This window comes from Chiloscyllium plagiosum, unplaced genomic scaffold (assembly GCF_037043375.1).
Source record: "Chiloscyllium plagiosum isolate Xiang-an unplaced genomic scaffold, Cpla_swu_hap1 HiC_scaffold_26, whole genome shotgun sequence".
NCBI classification, from domain to species: domain Eukaryota; kingdom Metazoa; phylum Chordata; class Chondrichthyes; order Orectolobiformes; family Hemiscylliidae; genus Chiloscyllium; species Chiloscyllium plagiosum.
In genome coordinates, this window is record NW_028270164.1 from 13,052,284 (window position 1) to 13,074,320 (window position 22,037).

General features: G+C 40.1%; 1 protein-coding gene across 1 annotated transcript in view; it reads right to left on the reverse strand.

The window, feature by feature from the left end:
- LOC122562923 (polymeric immunoglobulin receptor-like) overlaps window positions 1–18,420 on the reverse strand; it is a 73,061-nt gene extending 54,641 nt beyond the window's left edge. The window contains exons 1-3 of the mRNA XM_087973490.1: window positions 18,384–18,420; window positions 12,323–12,643; window positions 8,717–9,031 (exon numbers count right to left, since the gene is read on the reverse strand). Of these exons, the coding sequence (XP_087829616.1) occupies window positions 8,717–9,031; window positions 12,323–12,643; window positions 18,384–18,420 (673 nt within the window). The remainder of the gene's footprint in view (window positions 1–8,716; window positions 9,032–12,322; window positions 12,644–18,383) is intronic.
- Window positions 18,421–22,037: the final 3,617 nt, after the last annotated feature.

Here is a 22,037-nt window from a genome sequence, read left to right on the forward strand (position 1 = left end):
CCCAAGAATATCGTCCTTGAGCACAGTCGTAATGTTATCCCTTACCAAAAATGTCACTCCCCCTCCTGTTTTGCCCACCTTTGTCTACTTCCTATAGCATTTGTATCCTGGAACATTAAGCTTCCAGTCCTGTCCATCCCTGAGTCATGTCTCTGTTATTGCTATGATATCCTAGTCTCATGTTCCAAATCATGCCTTGAGTTCATCTGCCTTCCCTGCTTGGCCTCTTGCATTGAAATAACTGCAGTTTAATAATCTCATTCTCTGCTTTGTTCCTACCTGCCCTGACTGTTTGACTTGCGTCTTTTTGCAACCGTCTCAAACAGATCTCTTTTCTCACGATCTCCCTGAGTCCCACCCCACCACCTTATGAGTTTAAAGCCTCCCAATCAGCTCGAGCAAATCTCCCTGCCAATTTATTAGTCCCCTTCCAATTCATCCTTCTTAAATAGATCACTTCACCACAGAAGAGATTCCAGTGATTCAAAAATGTGAATCCTTCTCCCCTAAACCAGCTCCTTCGCCACACCTTCATCTCTTCTTTGCTGTGTTTCTCTCTGCGTGTATCAATCCTCATCTTTGTTGAAAATACTGATGATAACATTTCAAAGGCAGCTTTTTGAGTTTGTTTGAGATGTCTTGAAGACAAGAAAGTCGTTAATTATAACAACAACCATCAAACTTAGAGTGAAACAATCATATATCAGAGGATTACCCTAGACTGATATTATACTGATTTCTTCTGGGTGGATGAAGCAACAAACTTTAAAAATTACAACTCCATCCAGAAATGAGGAGTCAACTTGATTTTCCTGCTTGACATCAGTAACCCGTGTTGGCTGCAACATATTTTTTTTGCGTGATCTGATTTACATTATCTGTGACCAATATCATCAAAAGAAGTGGAGGTGTGTATCAAAGTACATGATCCCTACCTTAGATTTTCTTGTAAACATTGTCACTGAAACAGCACAAATCACCAGCACAGCAAAGAGCACCCAACGTATAACACTGTAGGTGGTGTAGCTGAGCAAAAGAGAACAAATAAAAGTTGTTTGAAGGAAATGGGATTGCTTCCTGTTTGAAACAATTATTAACTGTTTGTAGTCTAACTTTATATATTAACAATTAAAGCATTAGAGTGAAGACATCTTATCTGAAGCATTAAACTCTCCTGTATTTTGTCCTAATTTGATGATCATAATTGTCTTTCATGCATAATCAAAGTTCATTTACAGTTTGTTGTGGAAAAGGTGAGAACACCGCTCCCCCCCCCAAAAAAAAATTTAAGAAGGTAGCCCATACTCAAACTTTTTTAGCTGTTCAGGCAAATGTAAAGTGAATATTCTATGGTAGAAACACAAACAAAAGAAAACAGAGTTTACAATAACAACAATTTGAAAACCCAACTGACGCAAGAACACCTACAATTTAATACAGAGCTGTTCCAATTGCCTGCAATATCCCATGAACACCTGCCTTGGCAAAAAGGTAAATTCAAGCACAAGTTCTTATAGGAGAGAGAGATGTCAGAGGGAGAGAGAGAGAGAGGATCAGCATGGAGCCTCTTTTGTTACTCCAGCAGCTTCTCTGGATTCCCAGCTAAAACTAAATCAAACTAGAAAACCCCTGAACTGGTAGAACTGGCCACTGCCCTTTCATTGTACAAGTGTTTTAAAACAAAAAAAAACCTAAAAGTCCTTTTCCCTGATTGTTGCCTTCGGCAGTAACCATTAGTTATAATCAAAGTGCCCTAAACTCAGACATGGCAGAATCTCCTATTGAACCCCTATTGAAAAAAAACAAGGACGACATAACCTTGTTAAGGGAGCAGCATCGTCACACAGTGTCCACAATTAAGAAGTGTAAAATTAGGCATAATTTTATATGTAAGAGCATTATAACCTGATCACCTAAAGGAAACACTGCTCGGGGTCAAGTAGCAATTGTGAGATTTCTCTCAAGGCATAAGAATATTCAAATTATCATCACTCCACACTGCTTTTACACATCTAGTTTAGGAACAAGCTAGAAGCAGAGAGTACTCACTAATTCTCAGTTTGGGAACAATCTGTAAAGGGAAATAATATGGATGAAATGAGAAAGAATGCAACTTTTCTTACAGAGCCATTCCCAAAATAGGCAAGGTCAAGGAAAATAGGCAATACCGGACTGTGACAATGATTGTTCTATGAAGTAGGGTTAAAGGTGAAGTAATTAAGTGAAAACTGAAACCAGCAGCATGCGAGGATCAGCAAACTGGAGATGTTTATCTTAGAATCGTACAGTACAGAAGAGAGTCTTTGGCCCATCGAGTTTGTATTACTAAAAATACCTACCATCTGCACAAATCTAACGTACACTAAGTTTCGGAGGGAGCATTTCAGGAGTGGTGATCATAATACTATGATTTTTAGATACTCATGTATAGGGTTTACAGCAGTCCTCAGGCAAAGGTGTTAAATTTGGGGAAGATGAACTACAACAATATTAAGCAGGAACTGAAGAATGTTAATTGGACGTGGCTGTTTGAGGGTAAATCCACATCAGATGTGGGACTATTTGAAACGGCAGTTGAAAGAAGTTCAGGAGCGACATGTTCCTGCATGAATGAAGAATAGCTGTGGCAAGTTACGTGAACTGTGGAATGACCTTGGTCAAAAAGAAAAGGGAAGCATACATAAGTTCTAGGAGGATAGGAACTGATGAAGCCCTTGAAGTATATAAAGAAAGTAGGAAAAAAACTTAAACAAGAAATGAGAAGGGCTAAAAGGGGTCATGAAAAGTCGTTAGCAAACAGAATTAAGGAAAATCCCAATGACTTTTATACCTATATAAAAAGCAATAAGGTAGCCAGGGAAAGGGTTGACTCACTCAGGGCAAAAGAGGTAGGTGGGGTCCTAAATGAATACTTTGTATTCACCAAAGAGAAAGAATTGGTGGAGGATGATCTCAGGGAAGGTAGTATCAAGTCTCTAATCCAATTTGCTATTAAAAAAGAAGAGGTATTGCATTTCTTAAGAAGTATTAAGGCAAATATGTACCTGGGTCCTGATGGGAGCTATCACAGAATATTGAAGGAGGCAAGAGAACAAATTGCTGGAGCATTGACAGGCATCTCCGTATCCTCTTTAGACACATGGGAATTCCCAAAGGACTGGAGAACAGCCAAAGTTGTCCCATTGTTTAAAAAAGGGTAGCAGGGATAATCCAGGAAATTACAGGCCTGTGAGTCTCAAATCTAACGTGGTGGGGAAATTATTGGAAAAGGTTCTCAGGGACAAGATCTATAGTACATGCAATTAGAAGCAAGTGCACTTATTAGTGATATACAGCATGGTTTAGTGCCTCACTAACTTGACTGAGTTTTTGAGGATGTGATGTAATGAAGTTGATCAATGAGGGAAAAGCAGTTGATGTTGTCTACATGGATTGCAGTAAAGCCTTTGACAAGATCCCTCAAGGCACATTGGTACAAAACGTGAAGTCACATAGTATTGGTGGTAAGCTGGCAAGATGGATACAAAACTGGCTTAATCATAGGAGACAGAGGGTAGTGGTGGAAGGATACATTTTGGATTGGAGGGTTGTGACTAGTGGGACTAGTTCCACAGGGACCAGTGCTGGGGCCTCTGCTGTTTGAGGTCTACATAAGTGATTTGGAGGAAAATGTAGCTGGTCTTAGTAGGTTTGCAGATGATACAAAGATTGGTGGAGTTGTGGATATAGTGAGGAGGATTGTCAGAGAATACAGTGGGATAAAGATCAGTTGGAGGCACGAGAAGAAAAAATGTAGATGGAGTTTCATCCAGACAAATGTAAAGTGATGCATTTTAGAAAGTCATGTACAGGTCAAAGATATATAGCGAATGGCATAATCCTTAAGAGTATTGAAATGCAGAGGGATCTGAGCATGCAGTTCCACAGATCACTGAAGGTGGCCGATCAGGTAGATAAGGTGGTAAAAAAGGTCAATGGCATGCTTGCCATCATTGGAAGGGGCATTGAGAATAAGGATAAACGAGTGATGCTGGAGCTTTATAGAACCTTAGTTCAACCACACTTGGAATATTGTGTGCTGTTCTGGTCACCACACTACCGGAAGGACGTCGATGCTTTGGAGAGGGTACAGAAAAGTTTTATCAGGATGTTGCCGAGTATGGGAGATTTAAGTCATGAAGAAAGGTTGGATAGACTGGGTTTGTTTTCACTGGAGTGTTTGAGTTTAAGGGCGACCTGATAAGAAGTATCTAAGATTGTGAATGACATGGATTGAGTGGAAGGTATGATGCTTTTTCCCCAGGGTGGAGGGGTCAATTACGAGGGGTCAATTACAAGGGGACACAGGTTCAAGGTTTGAGGACAGGGGTTTAAAAGAGATGGACGAGGCAAGTTTTTTAGACAAAGGGTGGTGAATCCCTAGAACACGCTGCCAGAGGAGGTGGTGGAAGCAAACACAATAGCAGCATTCAAGAAGCACCTGGACAAGTACATGAATGGGAACAGAATGTAGGGATATGTGAAAGCAGTTCTAGTATAGAAGGGCAAAATGTGTCAATACAGGCTTGGAGGGCGAAAGGACCTGTTCCTGTGCTGCATTGTTGTTTGTTCTTTGTAATTCCATTTTCCCACACTTGGCCCACAATCTTGAATGTTATGACACTTCAAATGCTCATTCAAGTGTTTTTGCTTCTTATTCTTACACCACCACCCCCACAAAGGTTACAATGTCTGATAATAAGCTCATAAAATAACATGGTGTAAATCCAGCCATCATAATCATTCTGATAAATTATTATCTGTGATAGGAAGCAAGCTATTGTAAACCCTTATGACAAAATATTTATTTATTCTCATTTGACAGCAATGCTAATGGTAACACTCAAATGAAAATATTGTACCTTTTGCTAACAGACACAGGTCTTGAAAATGTGGTTGAAGTTGTTGTTGATATGGTTGATGTTGTTGGAGATATTGTTGGAGAAACTTCACAACTTAATTCAAATCCTATTGAGAAATGGGGAAAATATTCAATTTCTTCTGATTCTGAGTTGCAGTCAATCAAGAGAGGTCTATTCCCAAATGGATCCCAGGGGCTTTTTTGGGGTGGATAATGGTTTAATCTTTATGTAATTTCCCTTGTCATGTGATATATAATATTGATATTGATCTTTGATTTTCTTTGGCAGTTCATACCAGAGTATTCATTAGCTGATTCTTTCTATTAATGGGACAAAATATTGATTTAACTATGGTCAGAGGAGTCACCTGACCAACTCAAGTCAAAATAGATATGGATTAGACAAAAGACAGCATGAACTAACTTTTGACTCAAACAACATGAAAACAGTCATCCCCTATGGGAGATCTGAGTTACACCTTTCAGAGGATCTTCTCATGGTGAAGATAAAACATCACCAATAATTTTTTCTGAAGTAGAGTCATGGATGTGTTGTAAAGAAAGATGGAAACCAATTGGTACACATATTATATTACAAAAAGCAATGATATAAATCACCAGATAATCAGTTTTTGCATGCTGTTGGTTGGGGAAGAAAGATTGCCTTGAAACTATAATCTGGTCTGTATGGGTGTTCATTCTGTACACACTGGTTTGGAGATCACCAGTAGGGTGTGCATTCCACTAATATGTCCAGAAAAGGGAGTCTGCTGTTGTTCTCCTCTTTTTTAGTGAGCTTTATTCTGGTTAGGATGTTATTGATGTGGTGGTGGGATTATTCCAGTTGTGTGCATTTAAGGATGACAAACAAAGGATAACATCCAAGGAACAGGAGAATCGATGTTTTGGGCATAAGCCCTTCTTCAGGAATTCCTGAAGAAGGGCTTATGCCCGAAACATCGATTCTCCTGTTCCTTGGATGCTGCCTGACCTGCTGCGCTTTTCCAGCAACACATTTTCAGCTCTGATCTCCAGCATCTGCAGTCCTCACTTTCTCCCAAACAAAGGATAACAGCAACATCACAGCATCCACAAATGAAATTGCATTAGGACACTATTTAAATGAACAAGGATATAGAATATAGAACATTATAGCACAGTACAGGCCCCAACCTGTGAAACCAATCTGAAGCCCATCTAACCTACCTTATTCCATTTTCATCCATATGTTCATCCAATGACCATTTAAATATCCTTAAAGTTGACGAGTCTACTACTATTGCTGGCAGGGTGTTCCATGCCCCTACTACTCTGAGTAAAGAAACTACCTCTGACACCTATTCTATATCTATCACCTCTCGATTCAAAGCTATGCCCCCTATTGCTAGCCATCACCAGCCAAGGAAAACGGCTCTCACTGTCCACCCTATCTAATTCTCTGATTATCTTCTATGTCTCAATTAAGTCACCTCTCAACCTTCTTCTCTCTAATGAAAAAAGCCTCAAATCCCTCAGCCGTTCCTCATAAGACATTTCCTCCATACCAGGCAACATCCTGGTAAATCTCCTCTGCAACCTTCTCAAAGCTTCCACATCCTTCCTATAATGCAGCGACCAGAACTGTACGCAATACTCCAGGTGCAGCTGCTCCAGAGTTTTGTACAGCTGCAACATGACCTCATGGCTCTGAAACTCAATCCCTCTACCATTAAAAGCTAAAACCCAGTACGCTTTCTTAACAACCCTGTCAACCTGGGTGGTAACTTTCAGGGATATATGTACATGGACATTGAGATTTCTCTGCTCATCTACACTACCAAGAATCTTACCATCAGCCCAGTACTTTGTATGCCTCTTGCTCTTTTCAAAGTGAATTACCTCACACATTTCCACGTTAAACTCCATTTGCCACCTTTCAGCCCAGCTCTGCAGCTTATCTATGTCCCTCTGTAAAATATAACTTCCTTTGACACTATCCACAACTCCACTGACCTTCGTGTCTTCTGCAAATTTACTAACCCATTCTTCTACACCCTCATCCAGATCATTTATAAAAATAACAAACGGCAGTGGCCCCAAAACAGATCATTGCTGTACACCACTAGTAACTGAACTCCAGGATGACCATTTCCCATCAGCCACCACCCTCTGTCTTCTTTCAGCTAGCTAATTTCTGATCCAAATGGCTCAATCACCCTCAATCTCATGCCTCTGCATTTTCTGCAATTGCCTACCGTGGGAACCTTATCAAACGCCTTACTGAAATCCATATACACCACATCAACTGCTTTATCCTCATTCACCTGTTTGGTCACCTTCTCAATAAGGACACACTGCAGCAACCCAGAAATCCAGAAGGCAGAACAGGAACACTTATTCAAGGGATTTAAGTGGAACAGGTACTCCAAGAAGACTTGGAGAATACTCTGGTATTTACTCAACAAACCCAAAGAAGAATATACTATATGACCAGACATGATAGTGACCATACCATACATCAAGGAAATATCAGAAATACTCAGACCCCCAGGGATTCAGAGTGGCCCACAAACCAGTAAACACTTTTCAACAGCTCATCACAAAAGTTAAAGACCCAATACCCACATCCAACAGGATGAATGTTATCAACAAGATACCCTGCAAGGACTGTGAAAAACACTACATAGGACAAACAGGAAGAAAACTGACCATACAAGTGCATGAACATTAGCTCGGCACTGCCAAACATGACCAGTACTCTCTCATTCCCACCCACGTAGCCAATGAAAGACACAAATCAACTGGGACAAAGTAACCATCCTAGCACAGGCAAAACAGACACATGCTAGAGAACTCCTTGAAGCCTGGCACTCCAACCAAAACTCAATCATCACACAAATTGAACTGGACCCCACATACAAACCACTTAGATACAGAACCAAAGTACCAGAAAACAGAGATACAAATGCCAGGCGGGACAGACCACCAAAGCTTCACCGGAGGTGTGCTGACAATGTCACCTAGCGAGGCAACAGAATGCCTGAAGAAAAACGCATTAGCTCGCCAAATGAATCTACAACCTCACCCACAGCCTGAGCTACAAATCTTTCCAAAAGCTCTACTTTACCCCTGATCAATTATTATGTTATAGGAGCTAACATAAGTGTTGCCTCATCAGTTGCAAGTACTCTGCTGAAGGTAAAAGTCTTCTAACTGCATCTGTAGCAGATCATGACGAAAGAACAGATTCCATTCTAGTTGGACATATTACTTGCAATCATAAAATCCTATGCACTTCTCTATCTCGTTTTGGTGATGATATTCACTTCATGCAGATCAATTGCTCACTGACTGGTGAATGGAAACAACTCAAGTTTACTTTATCAAAACCTGTTATAAAATGATCAAATTTGACAGTACAGAAGGATGCCATTCAGCCCATCAGATTTATACTGGCTCCCGAAAAAGCTACCCAGCTTGGCTCAATCTCTCACCCTATCTCCATTGCCCTCTAAATTCATCACAACAGCTGGAGGTTACATTTCAGAATTCCACTTGTGTGAAACAGGCCAAGTCATTTTTAAAGATTTCACCATTTTTAACTTCATGGGATTATGGAAGTTACTCCAATGTTGAAGCATTTCTTTGGAATATTCTCCTCCATTTCTAATGAAACATACAACAATGTCTCTGTTTCTAAATCTTGAGAAAATAAATAGGGTAAATTTGACCAGTTATAGTTTATGAATGTCTGAGGGAATTTGAACTACAATCTGTTGGATAAACTTTGATTAAAAAAAAATCATTATCATGCTGTTTGTTTAAAGTATTACTTACTACTGTTGTGGATTTGTGCCACATAACTGCAGATCCCATCTGAGTTGTGGGTGACTAACACGTAAACCGTTTCACTGGAATTCATTCCCTGAAGATTTGAGGCTGTGCAGTGATATTTATGATTATTCTTTGTGAACAATTGACAATGTAGATCCAGTTTATTGGTGTCAGAGACCTTTGAGTTTTCAGATGAATACTGTTCATACCATGTGTACCGAATGGGGAGCGATCCTTGGTCAGATTCACAGGTGGCTGACATTGAGCACGGGGTATTTAATGAAGGTGAAAATGAAATTACTGGAACAGATACCGATTCTGTGAAAAGAAACAAACATTTAAATACTCGTTGAATATCTAGAAAGGTAATGCTCATGGATTCGCAGTACTTGTCTACCTCAGCCAGTGCCTGGCATGTTGGAATTTCACCAAACCTTCTCCATCTCGATATTGTGCCATCCTTCCAGAAGCCTGAACTCTCAAGACCAGTATAAGTTGAGGAACTGAACAGGACAACAGCAAAAATACTGAAAATAGGTCAATGTGAGATTCAGTGCCAATAATTTTTCTCAGTATAAGATAGAATTGGTATACTTTAACAGTATTTAATTGCAGCAACAACCTGCTCATTAATGAGCTGGATTTTCCATTCTGTCTAGAAGTATGGGCAGTGGGTAAAGGTAAACTCACCAGAATGAGATGACTGACGGTGAGTTTGATCTGAGTGTCACCACAGCTCAGGCAACAAGCTAAGTTGACAAGGCAGCCCCTTCATGTAGCTTCAGTTCATACAGGAATTGAACCCACACTGTTGCCATTATTACTGAATTGCAAATCCATCATCCAGCCAACTAAGCTAACACATTCACAATAGCTCAGTGCTCTGCTGCCACCTCAATTATGAGCCCTTCCATCACATAGCCCTCAGGCACAGTGACAAGAACAGAATTTGTAGTGGTTCTGAAGCAGTTTCCATTGTTGTCTTTGTACCACAGTCAAGAGGTTTATGTGGTGGTCAGTAGTAATGGAGGCACAATAGGTCATGATGAGGAATTCATTTTGGTTGAAATAAGGAATAGCAAGAGAGAGAATTCATGGATGGAAGTCATTTATCGGCACAAAGAGTTGTATCATTATGGGGCAAAGTATAAATTTAGAAGTAATGGAGGTGTGTATGAAGAGCATTATAATTGTCATGGGTAATTCTAGTCTGTATCTTTTCTGGGCAGTGGAGAGAGTTAACATGGAAGATGAATTTGTAAGGTACACAGGATTTGTTTCTTCATGTAATACATTGCAGAATCAACCAGGAAACACCTTTTTCAGATCTAATAATGTGTAATGTCCTAGGGTTATTAAAATAACTAATAATTAATATTGCCCTGGAGGCTAGCAATCACAACATGATAGAATTTCAAATTCAATTTGAAGGCGAGCACCTTGGGTCTCAAACCAGTGTCCTCGGCTTAGAGGCAATTATAGAGGTATGAGAAAACATTGTTTAATGCAGTTTGGGAAACAGACAAAGGGAAAGTCAGTGGAAGAGCAATGGCAGACATTTACGCAGATATTTCATAACCCTCAGTAATTGTTTATTCCAGTCAAAAAGACAGACTTGGTGAGAAGGATGAACAAAGGTTGCCAAGGAGAGTACCCAATCAAAGATGAAGGCATACAAAGTAGCAGAAACTAGTGACAGACCAGGTGATTGGAAATTATTTTAGGAAACAGCAAGTGACTATAAATCTATTAAAGAGGGAGAAAATTGATAATGAAATGAAATTAGTAAGAAATATAAAATCTAACATCAAGAGCTTCTACAGATGCATGAATATTAAGAGAGTAGCTAAAGTAAACATGGAATCCTTTGAAGATCATCTGGAGAATTTATAACAGGGAAACAGAGGAATGGCAGATGAGATGCAGGAGCAACAGTCACAACATTTTGTTCTTCTCACTGATATTCAGTCTCATGAAATGCACTGTTTCCATGGGATGAATGCATCTCATTTCATTTATCCTTAAGTTATAGATTAAGAGAGTGCAGAACAAAAATTTAGTTCACTCGTAGAGTTGAATTATTTTATACTGACCTGATAGATTGTTTTTTTATGTGTATCATCCAGCATACTAGGCAGCCTATGAACCATGCTGAGCTCCCAACATTTGGATTAATTCCAACTTTATCATTTTCTGAGAATTTGTGTAATATGTAATAAATTGAGACTCACTGCTTTTGTATTTATAATTCACCAGCCTTAGCCTGAATGCAAGCATTTAACTGTGTGATATCTAACAAAGATCTGATATGATTTGATTTGATTTATTATTGTCATGTGTACCGAGGTAAAGTGAAAAGTATTGTTTTGCATGCAGTACAGGCAGATCATAACACACACAGTTCAACACGTGATGTCTGACTGTAGTTCTATCTCTTAACCGACTAAATATGTTAATGACATTTTTAACATTTTCTCAAAATTTAACATTTCCTGTTCAATACTCTGACTATTTGCAACTATTAATATTAATGACATTGAACCAAGTACAGAGGGAGCAAACTGTGGTGATTTCATTCCCATGGAATGTATTTATCAATAGCCTGAAGTTAAGCAAATTGTATACAGCATATCGGCTTGGGCACAGTTTGGTTTCCTTTCCAGAAAGAATGTACTTGCTTTATAGAGAGTGCAACAGGAGCTCATCAGATTAATTCCTGGGATAGTGGAATTATGATGCAAGGAAGCTGTGTCTGCATTCCTAGGCATTTTGAAAGTTAAGGGGTGGCCTTATTGAAACTTATGACAGAGTGTGACAGGCTGGATGCAGATAATATGTTTCTCCTGCTAATCTCAGGATAAGATGGGAGGCTCTTTAACATTGAGCTGTAGTGGGGGCCTATAGAGGCAATGGAGACACAGTTTTCTGTCTGTTTAAGACTGAAATTGATTGATCAAAGTAACAAAGTTAGTGTGACAAGGTGATACTGAGGTGATCAGCAGCTGAAATAACACACTGCCAGGAGAGTAGTAGAAGTAAATAGGTTAGCCAAGTTTAAGAGGCATTTAGGCAGACTCATGAACAAACAGGGAATAGAGGAATATGGACCATATATAGGTGGATAGGATTAGTTCAGAATGGTATCATAGTCTGCACAGGCATGGTGGGCTGCAGGGCCTGTTCTGATGATGTCCTATATTTTATGTTCAAATTGAAAGGTGGAGCAGGCTCAATGGGCTGAATGGCCTCCTCCTGTACCTCAGGTCCTATGTTTGTTTTTTTCATTCATGAGTATCGGCATTGCTAGCCGGGCCAGCAATTACTGAGGGTCTAGAGTATTTTAAAGTTAGTTAAGGCTCAATCACATTGGTGGGGTCTGGAGGTATGTGTAAGCCAGATGGCAGATTTCCTTCCATAAAAGACATCAGTGAACCAAATAGGTTGTTACAGCAATCTACAATAATTACATGGATGCCAGTGACTAGATTTTAATTTCCGATCACGTTGTGAATTCAAGTTTCATCATCTGTCGCAGTAGGATTCAAAACTGTGAAACATTCATCAAACATTTCAGTTGAGAGTAAGGAAGAAAATCAGTGAGACACATACTATAAGACACATGTAGCGTTAAGGCAAACTTTAAATCAAGTCCAGGTCGATCAATACCACAGCTGTACCATCCTGCATCTTCCCTGTGAAGGTTTTCCATTGTAACAATAAATACTCCTTGTGCCTTGTTATCTTTAATTGACATTCTTCCTTGCTGTCCCTCTGGATCATCTGTTCTCACCACATGTGTACATTGATTAGTCCAACCATGACACCAGTATTTCATGTTTTGCTGGTACTGTTTGTCATAAGAACAATTTATTGTAATCGCTCTTCCCACAATTCCTGCTACTTTCTTTTCTGCTGACAATGCACCTGAAACTGGGTAGACAACATTTCATAAGTTGAACAGGAAAGAAATACTTCAAACCAACACATTTTAATAAGAATTAGCCCTGTAGATAGGAATCTCTCAAGCACATCTATTAACACTGTTGAATTTCTTCTAGTTTGTGTTGAAAGGAAATATTAGTATAGTGACCTGTCACAGCCTCAGAATGTGACAGATCCTATGGTTTTGTCTCGTGGGGATGTTTGGAGATTGATAACTTTCTTGACCCAACTGCAGTAATCAAGAGCAGGGAATCTGGAAATTGGGATTCAGTAACATTCTGTGGGGTTTAATTCCATGGATAATGTCTTGTGTTTGCAGGTTGATCGTGGGGTTAGAAAGTAGAAACCTGCTTCTTGGGTTGAGATGTTGGTGGCTATATGAGGTTGGAGGAGATCAGAAGGATAGAGAAGGGACTTCCTGATTGGTCGCTGCTGGCCAAGGAATGACACAGGATCCATCAATGAAGATGAAATGTACAATACCCCTGAATCAATACCCTCAGTTCCACACCTTCTTGAAATGTCATAGTTCTCAGCCAATAGGTGAATTAAAGGAGCAATTTGAACTAATTAACATATTTAAAAGCCGAGATGTCTCCCTGGAGCCTCCATCAAGCACATTCCGTGACTTGACTCTTCCATTAGAATGAGAATTGGGTGGGTTGTTGACGGAATTAGGTTGAGATTCAAGCTTCTTACAATTCAAACCTCAGCTGCTAACAGCCCCACCTGCTTCCTAAGGGTTAAAGTATGTCCCTTAGTAACAATGGTTGTGGTGACAGCTGTGGCTTTGTATTGGCACCCTCATGTCTGTGCTAATACATTGTTTGATCAAATTCCACCCAGAGCTGAAGATCTCAGCTGTCATTCCAGATCAGTTCTAGATTAGTGGTGCTGGAAGAGCACAGCAGTTCAGGCAGCATCTGAGGAGCAGTAAAATCGACGTTTCGGGCAAAAGCCCTTCAGATCAGTGCTGAGGGACGGCGCTGCACTTCCAGGCCATGTGTGTCATCTTGTATCCTCCAACTTGTGCCACGTTTTGTAGTAAGAATCAATTAATTGGCTGGAGAAGGGGGAGGTGGAGACTGTCCCATTTCCACTTTGTTGAGTACTGGTATTGAAAGGCTTCCCGCTCTGACCTCAACTGAGATCAATTCATGGCTTCATCTTGTTGCTATTGTTATAAACTCAGTGGCAGCTGAGGGTTCAGTATAATATCTAAACTCAGCTTGTGGGTTCTCAGGGGGACTCTTATCCAAAGCCCCTCAGTACCTGACCAAGAGATCTTGCTTCAAGAGGTTTGGTCGCCGGGATTGCCTGCTGAAAGCCTCCAACCCTTCCTTGCTGCCAATAAACTCCTCCTTCATGCCACTTTCCCAATAACCTATGCCCCATGAGACCTCTTTCACTGTGACTTAGCTGTCCCTGGCTCTGTGCTTATTCAGGAGCCTTGGGCAGTTTAAATACCAACTATCGTCAGCACCTCCCAATGGCATTCGGGTCCTGAAGACCTGTTGCCTTTGGTGGCAGGCTCTCCATCACCAGGTCCCCGATTGTAGGGGAGGGCCTAGTTATCATCTTCTGAGATTGTATCAAGATGCACAGGCCTCTGGGAAAAAGGTATTGAGAGGGTCTCACTGGCTTTTCAGCCAGCCACTGCAACCCCATATTTACCCTCTCATGTGGACAGAAACGTTCCTGTGTGGAAAAGTAACCATGGTGTAATTTTAACAAGAACAGGAAAATACTTCTCAAGATGCTCGTTAACAATTACTCTTCATCCAACAATCACTGAGAAAACAGATTATCTGGTTATTCTCATCCACTAACTGGGAACCTTCCTCTGCACAAATTCATGACCATTTCCTCATCATTACAGAAATGGCATAAGTTCAAATAAATAAATGACTGTTGTGTACTTTGGGACATCGGGAGTTTTGAAAGGTTCTATGTGAATGTGAATCTGTGTTCATAATGGCAACAACAATTGAATTTGAGGTTTTCTCCAATTCATTCAACACTGAGGAACTGAATTTTCAGCCTCTCCATTGTTGGCTGCTATCAAGTGCACTGTTATTGAAACCAAGTTTGCAACTGGCTTCCTCTTTGTAGGAATCTACAATGACTAATTGGTACAGCGTGGCAGGGAAAAACCACTTACTGGTCTAACTAGAAGTGACTGTTGCATTGAACAAGAAGTAGCTTGCTGCCTATGAGGCAGTTGGTTAGCTTAGTTGGCTGGATGGTTGATTTAAAATGTCGAGTGATGCCAACTTTCTGAGTTTAAATCCCGCACTGGCTACAGACTCCATGAAGACCTCCTTGACCTTTTCCCTTGCCTGAAGCATGGTGATCCTCAGGTTAAATTCACCATCAGTTTTCTTTCTCTCATGAGGGAGCAGCCCAAAGGTCATAGTCATACAACTCAGAAACAGACCCTTTGGTCCAACCAGTCCATGCTGAACATAATCCCAAACTAAAGTAGTCCCGCCTGCCTGCTCTTAGCCCATCACTCTCTGAATCTTTCCTATTCATGTTCTTATCTAAGTATCTTTTAAATGGATGTCTTCTACTATTATTGCCTATTAGCAACAAGTCACATTGTTATGAGAAACATTGTTATAGAGACTATGCATAGGACCCGTGTATTAGGTCATAACTTCTTTGAGATCCTAAGCTGTTCACTGACGGGTCCATGTGGTTCATCATAGTGGGTAATGTGACTGGCATACATCTTTATTAATCTTTTCATATCCTGTAACAACATCTTCAACTGCAGCAGGATTTGGAGAGGGAAAACCATGTAGTTCATGCAACAAGAACATAGAAAGGAAGTTTTTCTTTATTCCTTATGGTTTGTGGGTGTCATTGGCCAGATCAGAATTTAAAGTCCTGCATTAATTGCATGGAGGATATTAGTATCAACTGCATTACTGTGGGTCAGGAGTCATGTGTAAGCTGGACTAGGCAAGGACAACATTTTCCACTGATGTTCAGTAAGGGAACGTGAAGGAACTTGAAGCAAGTTCTTATAGAATTGTGAATGACCTGGGATATGGTGAATTTTGTATCAGAATGGGTTAAGTATTCCAGTAAGGCCCGTTTCTGCATCGGGAGAAACTTGCTATATCTTTTGTGGATTTATAGTGAGGTATGTTTCTCAACAAGAAGCAATGTTACACCAATTAATGAGGATTATAACTTGTTAAATGCCTCATTAATGTCACAACTCACCTCATCAATATTTAACTTCTGCCCTTAGTGAGTATGTCTCACAAGCTAGCCATCGAGAATTCTTGAAATGGTATCAGAGCAGCTAACTAGTTAAATCATGCTCTTCACTTGCTCCAACAAACCTTCTTGTTGAATACTGGGCACCAACATGTCACTGCCCACTCCATGGGCTTCAGCCACACATCGACAGACATTGACATTACAACTGGTGCCAGCCTTTAAGAATCCTCATCGTACATCTCCAAACCATTTACTGTACATATCTGGACTTTAACACTGCACTAGCAACAATGATTGTAATTTTGTAGTCAGGGACATGCGCCCTGCTCATGGACTAGACCAGGCTGTATATCTGGCCTGTTTGTTTGCACTCGTTCCAAACCTACCTGGATGCTTAGAACACCCGCCTTGCCTCTCCATGCCTTCTCTTTTTGCATACTATCCTCTCAGTTCGAGGTACCAGGCTCATATAACTTGTGTCATGCCTCACCATTTAGCACAGGCACAAAGTTTGGAAGCTCATCATAATTGTCAGTTGGTCTCAATCAAATCAAGAGGGATAGCCTTCTCTCAGGTATTTCACAGCACAGGAAGTCAAGACCAGTCTCTGATACCAGACTAGAGTTTTGAACTCAGTCTGTCAGCCACTTGGGAGGTCACAGTTAGGATTGCATTCATTTAAGGGCTGAGAAGCTGAATATCTGACAGCCCAGCTCTCGTCTTGACTCTTTCTGCCCTACTGTGAACTGTTACCCTTCTGGAAGGAGAGAGAGCTCAGTATTAAGGGAGATGAAAGATGATGACACAGCTGAATTGTTTTTGGTGCAGGTAGGAAGTTATTCCAAGTGAGTGAGCAGGCAAAGCAGAGGATGTTTAGGGATAGTCGTGTCAGAGTTTTGGATGAAGGATAATGATGAAGGCAGATGCTGCAGGCAACAGTGAGAATAGTGGAACATGAGCCTTGGTGGGAGGTGAGTAGTGCAGAGAGAGAGAGAGAGAGAGAGAGGTAGGGAATATGATGTATTGGGCAGAAGATAGTGGGACTTATACTGGAGAAGTGGAGAAGCTTGTTGACCTTCTTTCTACAATGCTGTATCTTCCTCCAGATGGTTGAGACTGTACTGGCCAGTATGGCAACCTCAGACCAGACTGGCAACTTTAGACTAACGGTATTTGTCTACATCCATAACAGGCATATTGAGATAGTGCAGGTACAAGGGATGGCAGTCTGTTTGCAATATTTGTTGACTTGTGAGTTACTTCTGATTTGGTTAAAAGTAGCAAGACATTTCATGATGAGAATCTGTCTGAAAGCCTCAATGCAACTGACACTTAGCCCAGGGTTATTCCCATTACATTAGGGCAGCCAGTATAAGAATAAGACAAGGAGAGTAATTATCTTATGGGAGAAATGTTTCAGTGGGACAGGGTTCAGATTCCAGGCAATGTGAAGTTGTCAGAGGAGGAATGACCTGCAGAGAATGCAAAAATGGTCTTTGAACATGTAATAGGCCAGGTTACCTTGCTGAGGAGGAACTTGCAAATGGGGAAATAGTTTATACTGAAATAGAATACCAAAAATTGTGTGGAGAAGCAGAGAGTATAGCAAAACGATTGCAGAAAGGATTAAAAAGGGAAGACAAGGTAAGGGAAAAGAAGATAAATCAGATTGGAAAGACGAAGTATTGCAAACAGGAAGAATGATAGACTGGAGCATGTTTCAGTTGAAAATGCAGAAGTACATTTGGTCAGTTGTGAAATATGTTTTTGTAAATAGTAAATTAGAGGCATGATTTTTTTATCAACAGGCTGAATGCAAAAGAAATCAGATTCATGATGCAGGAATGGGTGAGTTTAGCATTCTGGTGAGAAAACATACTTGCCATTAGTAGCAGAGAAATGGGTGCGATTCATTACAATTCTGTTATAGCATAACATTTTAAGGTTAATATAGAATTGTAGGGATAAAAGCTAAACTGAGGTGTTTGATGTTTAAGAGTAAGAAGAAAACAGTTTTCTATTGTGAGTAATATATGCAAACAGTTGATCAGTGATACTGTGACTGTTATAACAACATTTTATCAAAGTGCTTTAAATAACAGAAACAATTGCAAACTCAAGACATATTCCATTTGAAATATTTTTACCACTGCAGACTTCTCTATATATTGGACAATAGGATATTCAAATTTTTTTTTACATCTTAAACAGGTTATTTTTATGTTTTGATGACTACCCAGATTATCAAACAATGGTATGATTCTTATTAGTTACTATTTACAATCAATACTCTGGTTTAGTACATAGTGATAAATATTTCCGTGGTCCAATTGTGCAGTTGAAAGGCGACTGAACTTTGCCAAAATATCGTTCATTATTGTTTGCTGATTCTTTTAAACCATTTCATGCCTCCAAGTACTTTAACATCTCTACCCTATAACCTGTATACCAGATTTAAACAAATACAAATTATTCAGCTCTGACTGACACTCACCAGGCAGGGAACAAATGAGAAGAACGATACTCCACATATCTTGTTCACAAAGAGCTTATCACTGCTTGTCCTCAGTCACCAAGCTCTTAGTTCTGATATTGAAATAAATGCCTGATATAACTGTGGAAATAATTTAAAAGAAGAAGAAGATAACAGGAAGCCCAGTGATGAAACCATTGTGAAGCAGATGATGAAACAAGTACTGAAGAAGGAAGGGCAGGAGTAGGCTTTACTGTCACTTGAACTTACTCTGCCATTCAATAACATCTTGGCTGATCATTGACCTTAAATCAATTTTCCACCCTTTTTCTATATCCTTGATTCTCATAGATGAAAATCTTTTTATTTCATCCTGAAATAAATTCAATGATAAAAGCATCCACAATCAAACTGGCCAGAGATTTTCAAACAATCATTCCTTGAAGCCTCTGTGTGTCGCCTTCAGAGATCACATTTTCACCTTGCTTAATACTGTTAGTAAACATAGAGGTATCCATTTCAGTCTCTTTACTGTGTTATGGGCCAAACCAGACCACTCAAAACCTTCTTAAGCAGGCAGCTCAGACTATAACTTTGCAATTTCTTTTGGTAAGTGTACAGTGAAAATTACCTGGAGTAAGTAAACAAGGTTGAGTACTTGTTTTAAACCTTTTAAAGCATTCAAAAAATTTATTCACAAAATTACACAATGAAACACAAAGAACAGAATAAATAACCCTTGCAGAACTCAACCTATCCAACTGGACTTAATTATGGTGTTCCAAATATACACAACAGTCCCAAATAGCAAACTCCCTTTAAAACCCAGTATAAGTGAAACACATGCTTACAGGTTGAAATTGAAGGGCAGAAAAAAAGATAGAGAGAGTTTCCACACAGCTCCCTGTTGAATCTCTCACCAGCTCAAGACTGAACTAAAACTGCTCAGCTCAGCTAGAGAGCTGACCATTGCCCTTTCTTTATACAGGTCACTTTTAAATCATGACCACTTTAGTCTGAAGTCTCATCTGTTTACATGTAAACAAAAGGCCTCTCAAAATCCTTTTCATCTCTGTACCAAACCAGACTGATTGGAGCCCTGCCTGATTTATTGCCCCTCTGAAAAAAATCAAGGATACAGTCTCCTTGAGCCAAGGAACAGCTTTTTGAAAGAAAAAGGGACTAGCTTTGTGACATCTCCCTCCTTAAAAAAAATGTATCATCAATACCAAAAGATGGCTTCATTTTTCACCCTTCAAAACCAGGTTAGTCCCAACATATATATACACCCTACTACACATAATCATGCAAACTTGCACAACCAGATGCAAATTCAGGCCGCGGTACACCCACTACTGAATGCCTCCGTATCTCATTCAAGTCTCAATAACACATCGGCAATCATGTTTTCGCGACCTGCCACCTGCACAATTGTCAAATTGAACGGCTGCAGCAACAAGCTCCATCTAAACAGCCTGGCATTTTTGTCCTTAAATGTTTCCACAAATGTCAATGGGTTATGATCAGTGTATACGATTGTCTCAGATGCATTGCTGGTAATATAAACACTGAAATCTTGTAATGCCAACACAAAGCTTAAAGTCTCTTTCTCTACTATTGAATATCTCTGTCAATGAATGTTCAACTTCCTGGAAAAATACCCAATGGATCTTTCTATCTGTTCATCAATCCTCCTGCAGGAGCGCCGCATCGACACCCACATCACTGGCATCAAAAGCCACCTTGAAAGGTTTCATGGAATCCGGTGTGGCTAATATTGGGGCAGTGGTTAACATAGTGTTTAGGCTGTCAATTGCCTTTTGAGGGTCCACTGTCCACTGAAACTTCTTGCCTTTCTTAACAATTCGGTGAGTGGAGCAACCACACTGCTAAAATTCGGTACAAACTTCGGTAAAATCCATTCAACCCCAGGAACTGTAGTACTGCTTTTCTCGTCAATGGTTTTGGGAAATTCCCCAATTATTTTCATTTTTGTATCCTGTGGGGCCATTTGCCTATGTCCAATAGCATGGCCCAGGAAGGTGACTCAGGCTTTGGCAAACTCACTTTTAGCCAGGTTTACTACCAAGCCTGCCTTCCGAAGTCGATCGAACAAGCCTAATAAATGCTGTAAATGTTCCCTCCATGAGTGACTAAAAATCACCAGATCATCATTGTATACCACACAGTTGGGGAATCCCGCAATGACCTTATGAGTCAGTCTCTGAAATGTGGCTGGAGCATTTTTCGTACCAAATGACTTTGAACTGATGTAGTCCATTTGGCTTTAAAAAAGCCGAAACTGCCTTTGCTTTCTCTGACAGAGGTACTTGCCAGTAGCCTATGAGCAAGTCCAACTTCGAATTGTATGTTGCTTGTCCCACTTTTTCAACACAGTCCACCAATCGTGGAATTGGAAACGAATCAGTCTTTGTAACTATGTTGCCTTTGTGATAGTACACACTTAACTGTTAGGTACTACCTGGCTTTGGCACCATGACTATGGGTGAGCTCCAGTCACTGTAACTCAGTTCGATTATGCCATCTTAGATCATGCACTCCATCTCCTTCTGAACCTCTAGAGTTTTATGCCTGTAAGAATGTTGCTTAATTAGAACAGCATCTTCTATATCTACATCATGGACAATTAGATTAGTACTTCCCAGATTACTTCCACATATGTCCCCATGTGATAGTAATAATTCTTTCTGATCATTTTAATTTTGTTGTGGAAGGTAACTCAATAATTTATCCTAATTTTTGACAACTTCCTCATTGTCCAATTTGATTTGGGGAATGTCCAATTCAGACTCCTTTGAACTTGTCTCTTCCTTGTGTGCTGTAATCATTAATACCTTCTTCTCTTGCTTTCCTTCCCTATCAAAATACCTTTTGAGTATATTCACATGACACACTCTGTGAGATTTCTTCCTATCTGGAGTCCTTATCAAATAGTTCACCTCACTCAATTTCCTCTTGATTTGATACGGTCCACTAAACCTTGCTTTTAAAAGCTCACCTGTTACTGGAAGTAACACCAATACCTCATACCCAATTGCAAAATTGCGAATTTGCGATTCCTTATCTGCTTCCTGTTTCATTGTATGCCGTGATACTTTTAAATACTGTCTAATCAGTACTCCTACCACAAATTCTCCACTCTTCTCTGGAGTCTCTCGCCTCACTTTACATAATTGAGCACTTTTTGTCTCACCATGAATTCCTGTTACATTACCTTTGCTGGCAATAGTCCCTCAGGAGTGCATACCTCCTCATCCTTCAGCATTACAGACTAAGAGGATCCTGCGTCCCTTAATGTAGTAACCTCCTTACCTATTGCCCCTGTCCTATGTGAATAAACTTTACCCGTTGCATGTATATTTTTTAAGCAGATCTGGCACTTCTTCTGTAACCAACCTCTGATTATTTTGTACACTCTGAGGCAGTTGTCTGACATCCCTTGTGCTTTTTGTTACTAGTCCAACAAAACCTCCAGGCTTGTCTGGTTTTCCTACATCTGGCTTTGTCCTAGCCCACCAACAATGTGATTTTGTGTGGCCCACTTTATTACAGTGAAAACACTTAACTTCTTTATCTCCCTTAATGGTTTCCTTCTTACCCTGTGGTAAATTATCTTTATGATCTTCACTGAGATCTACCTTTCCCTTTCCACAT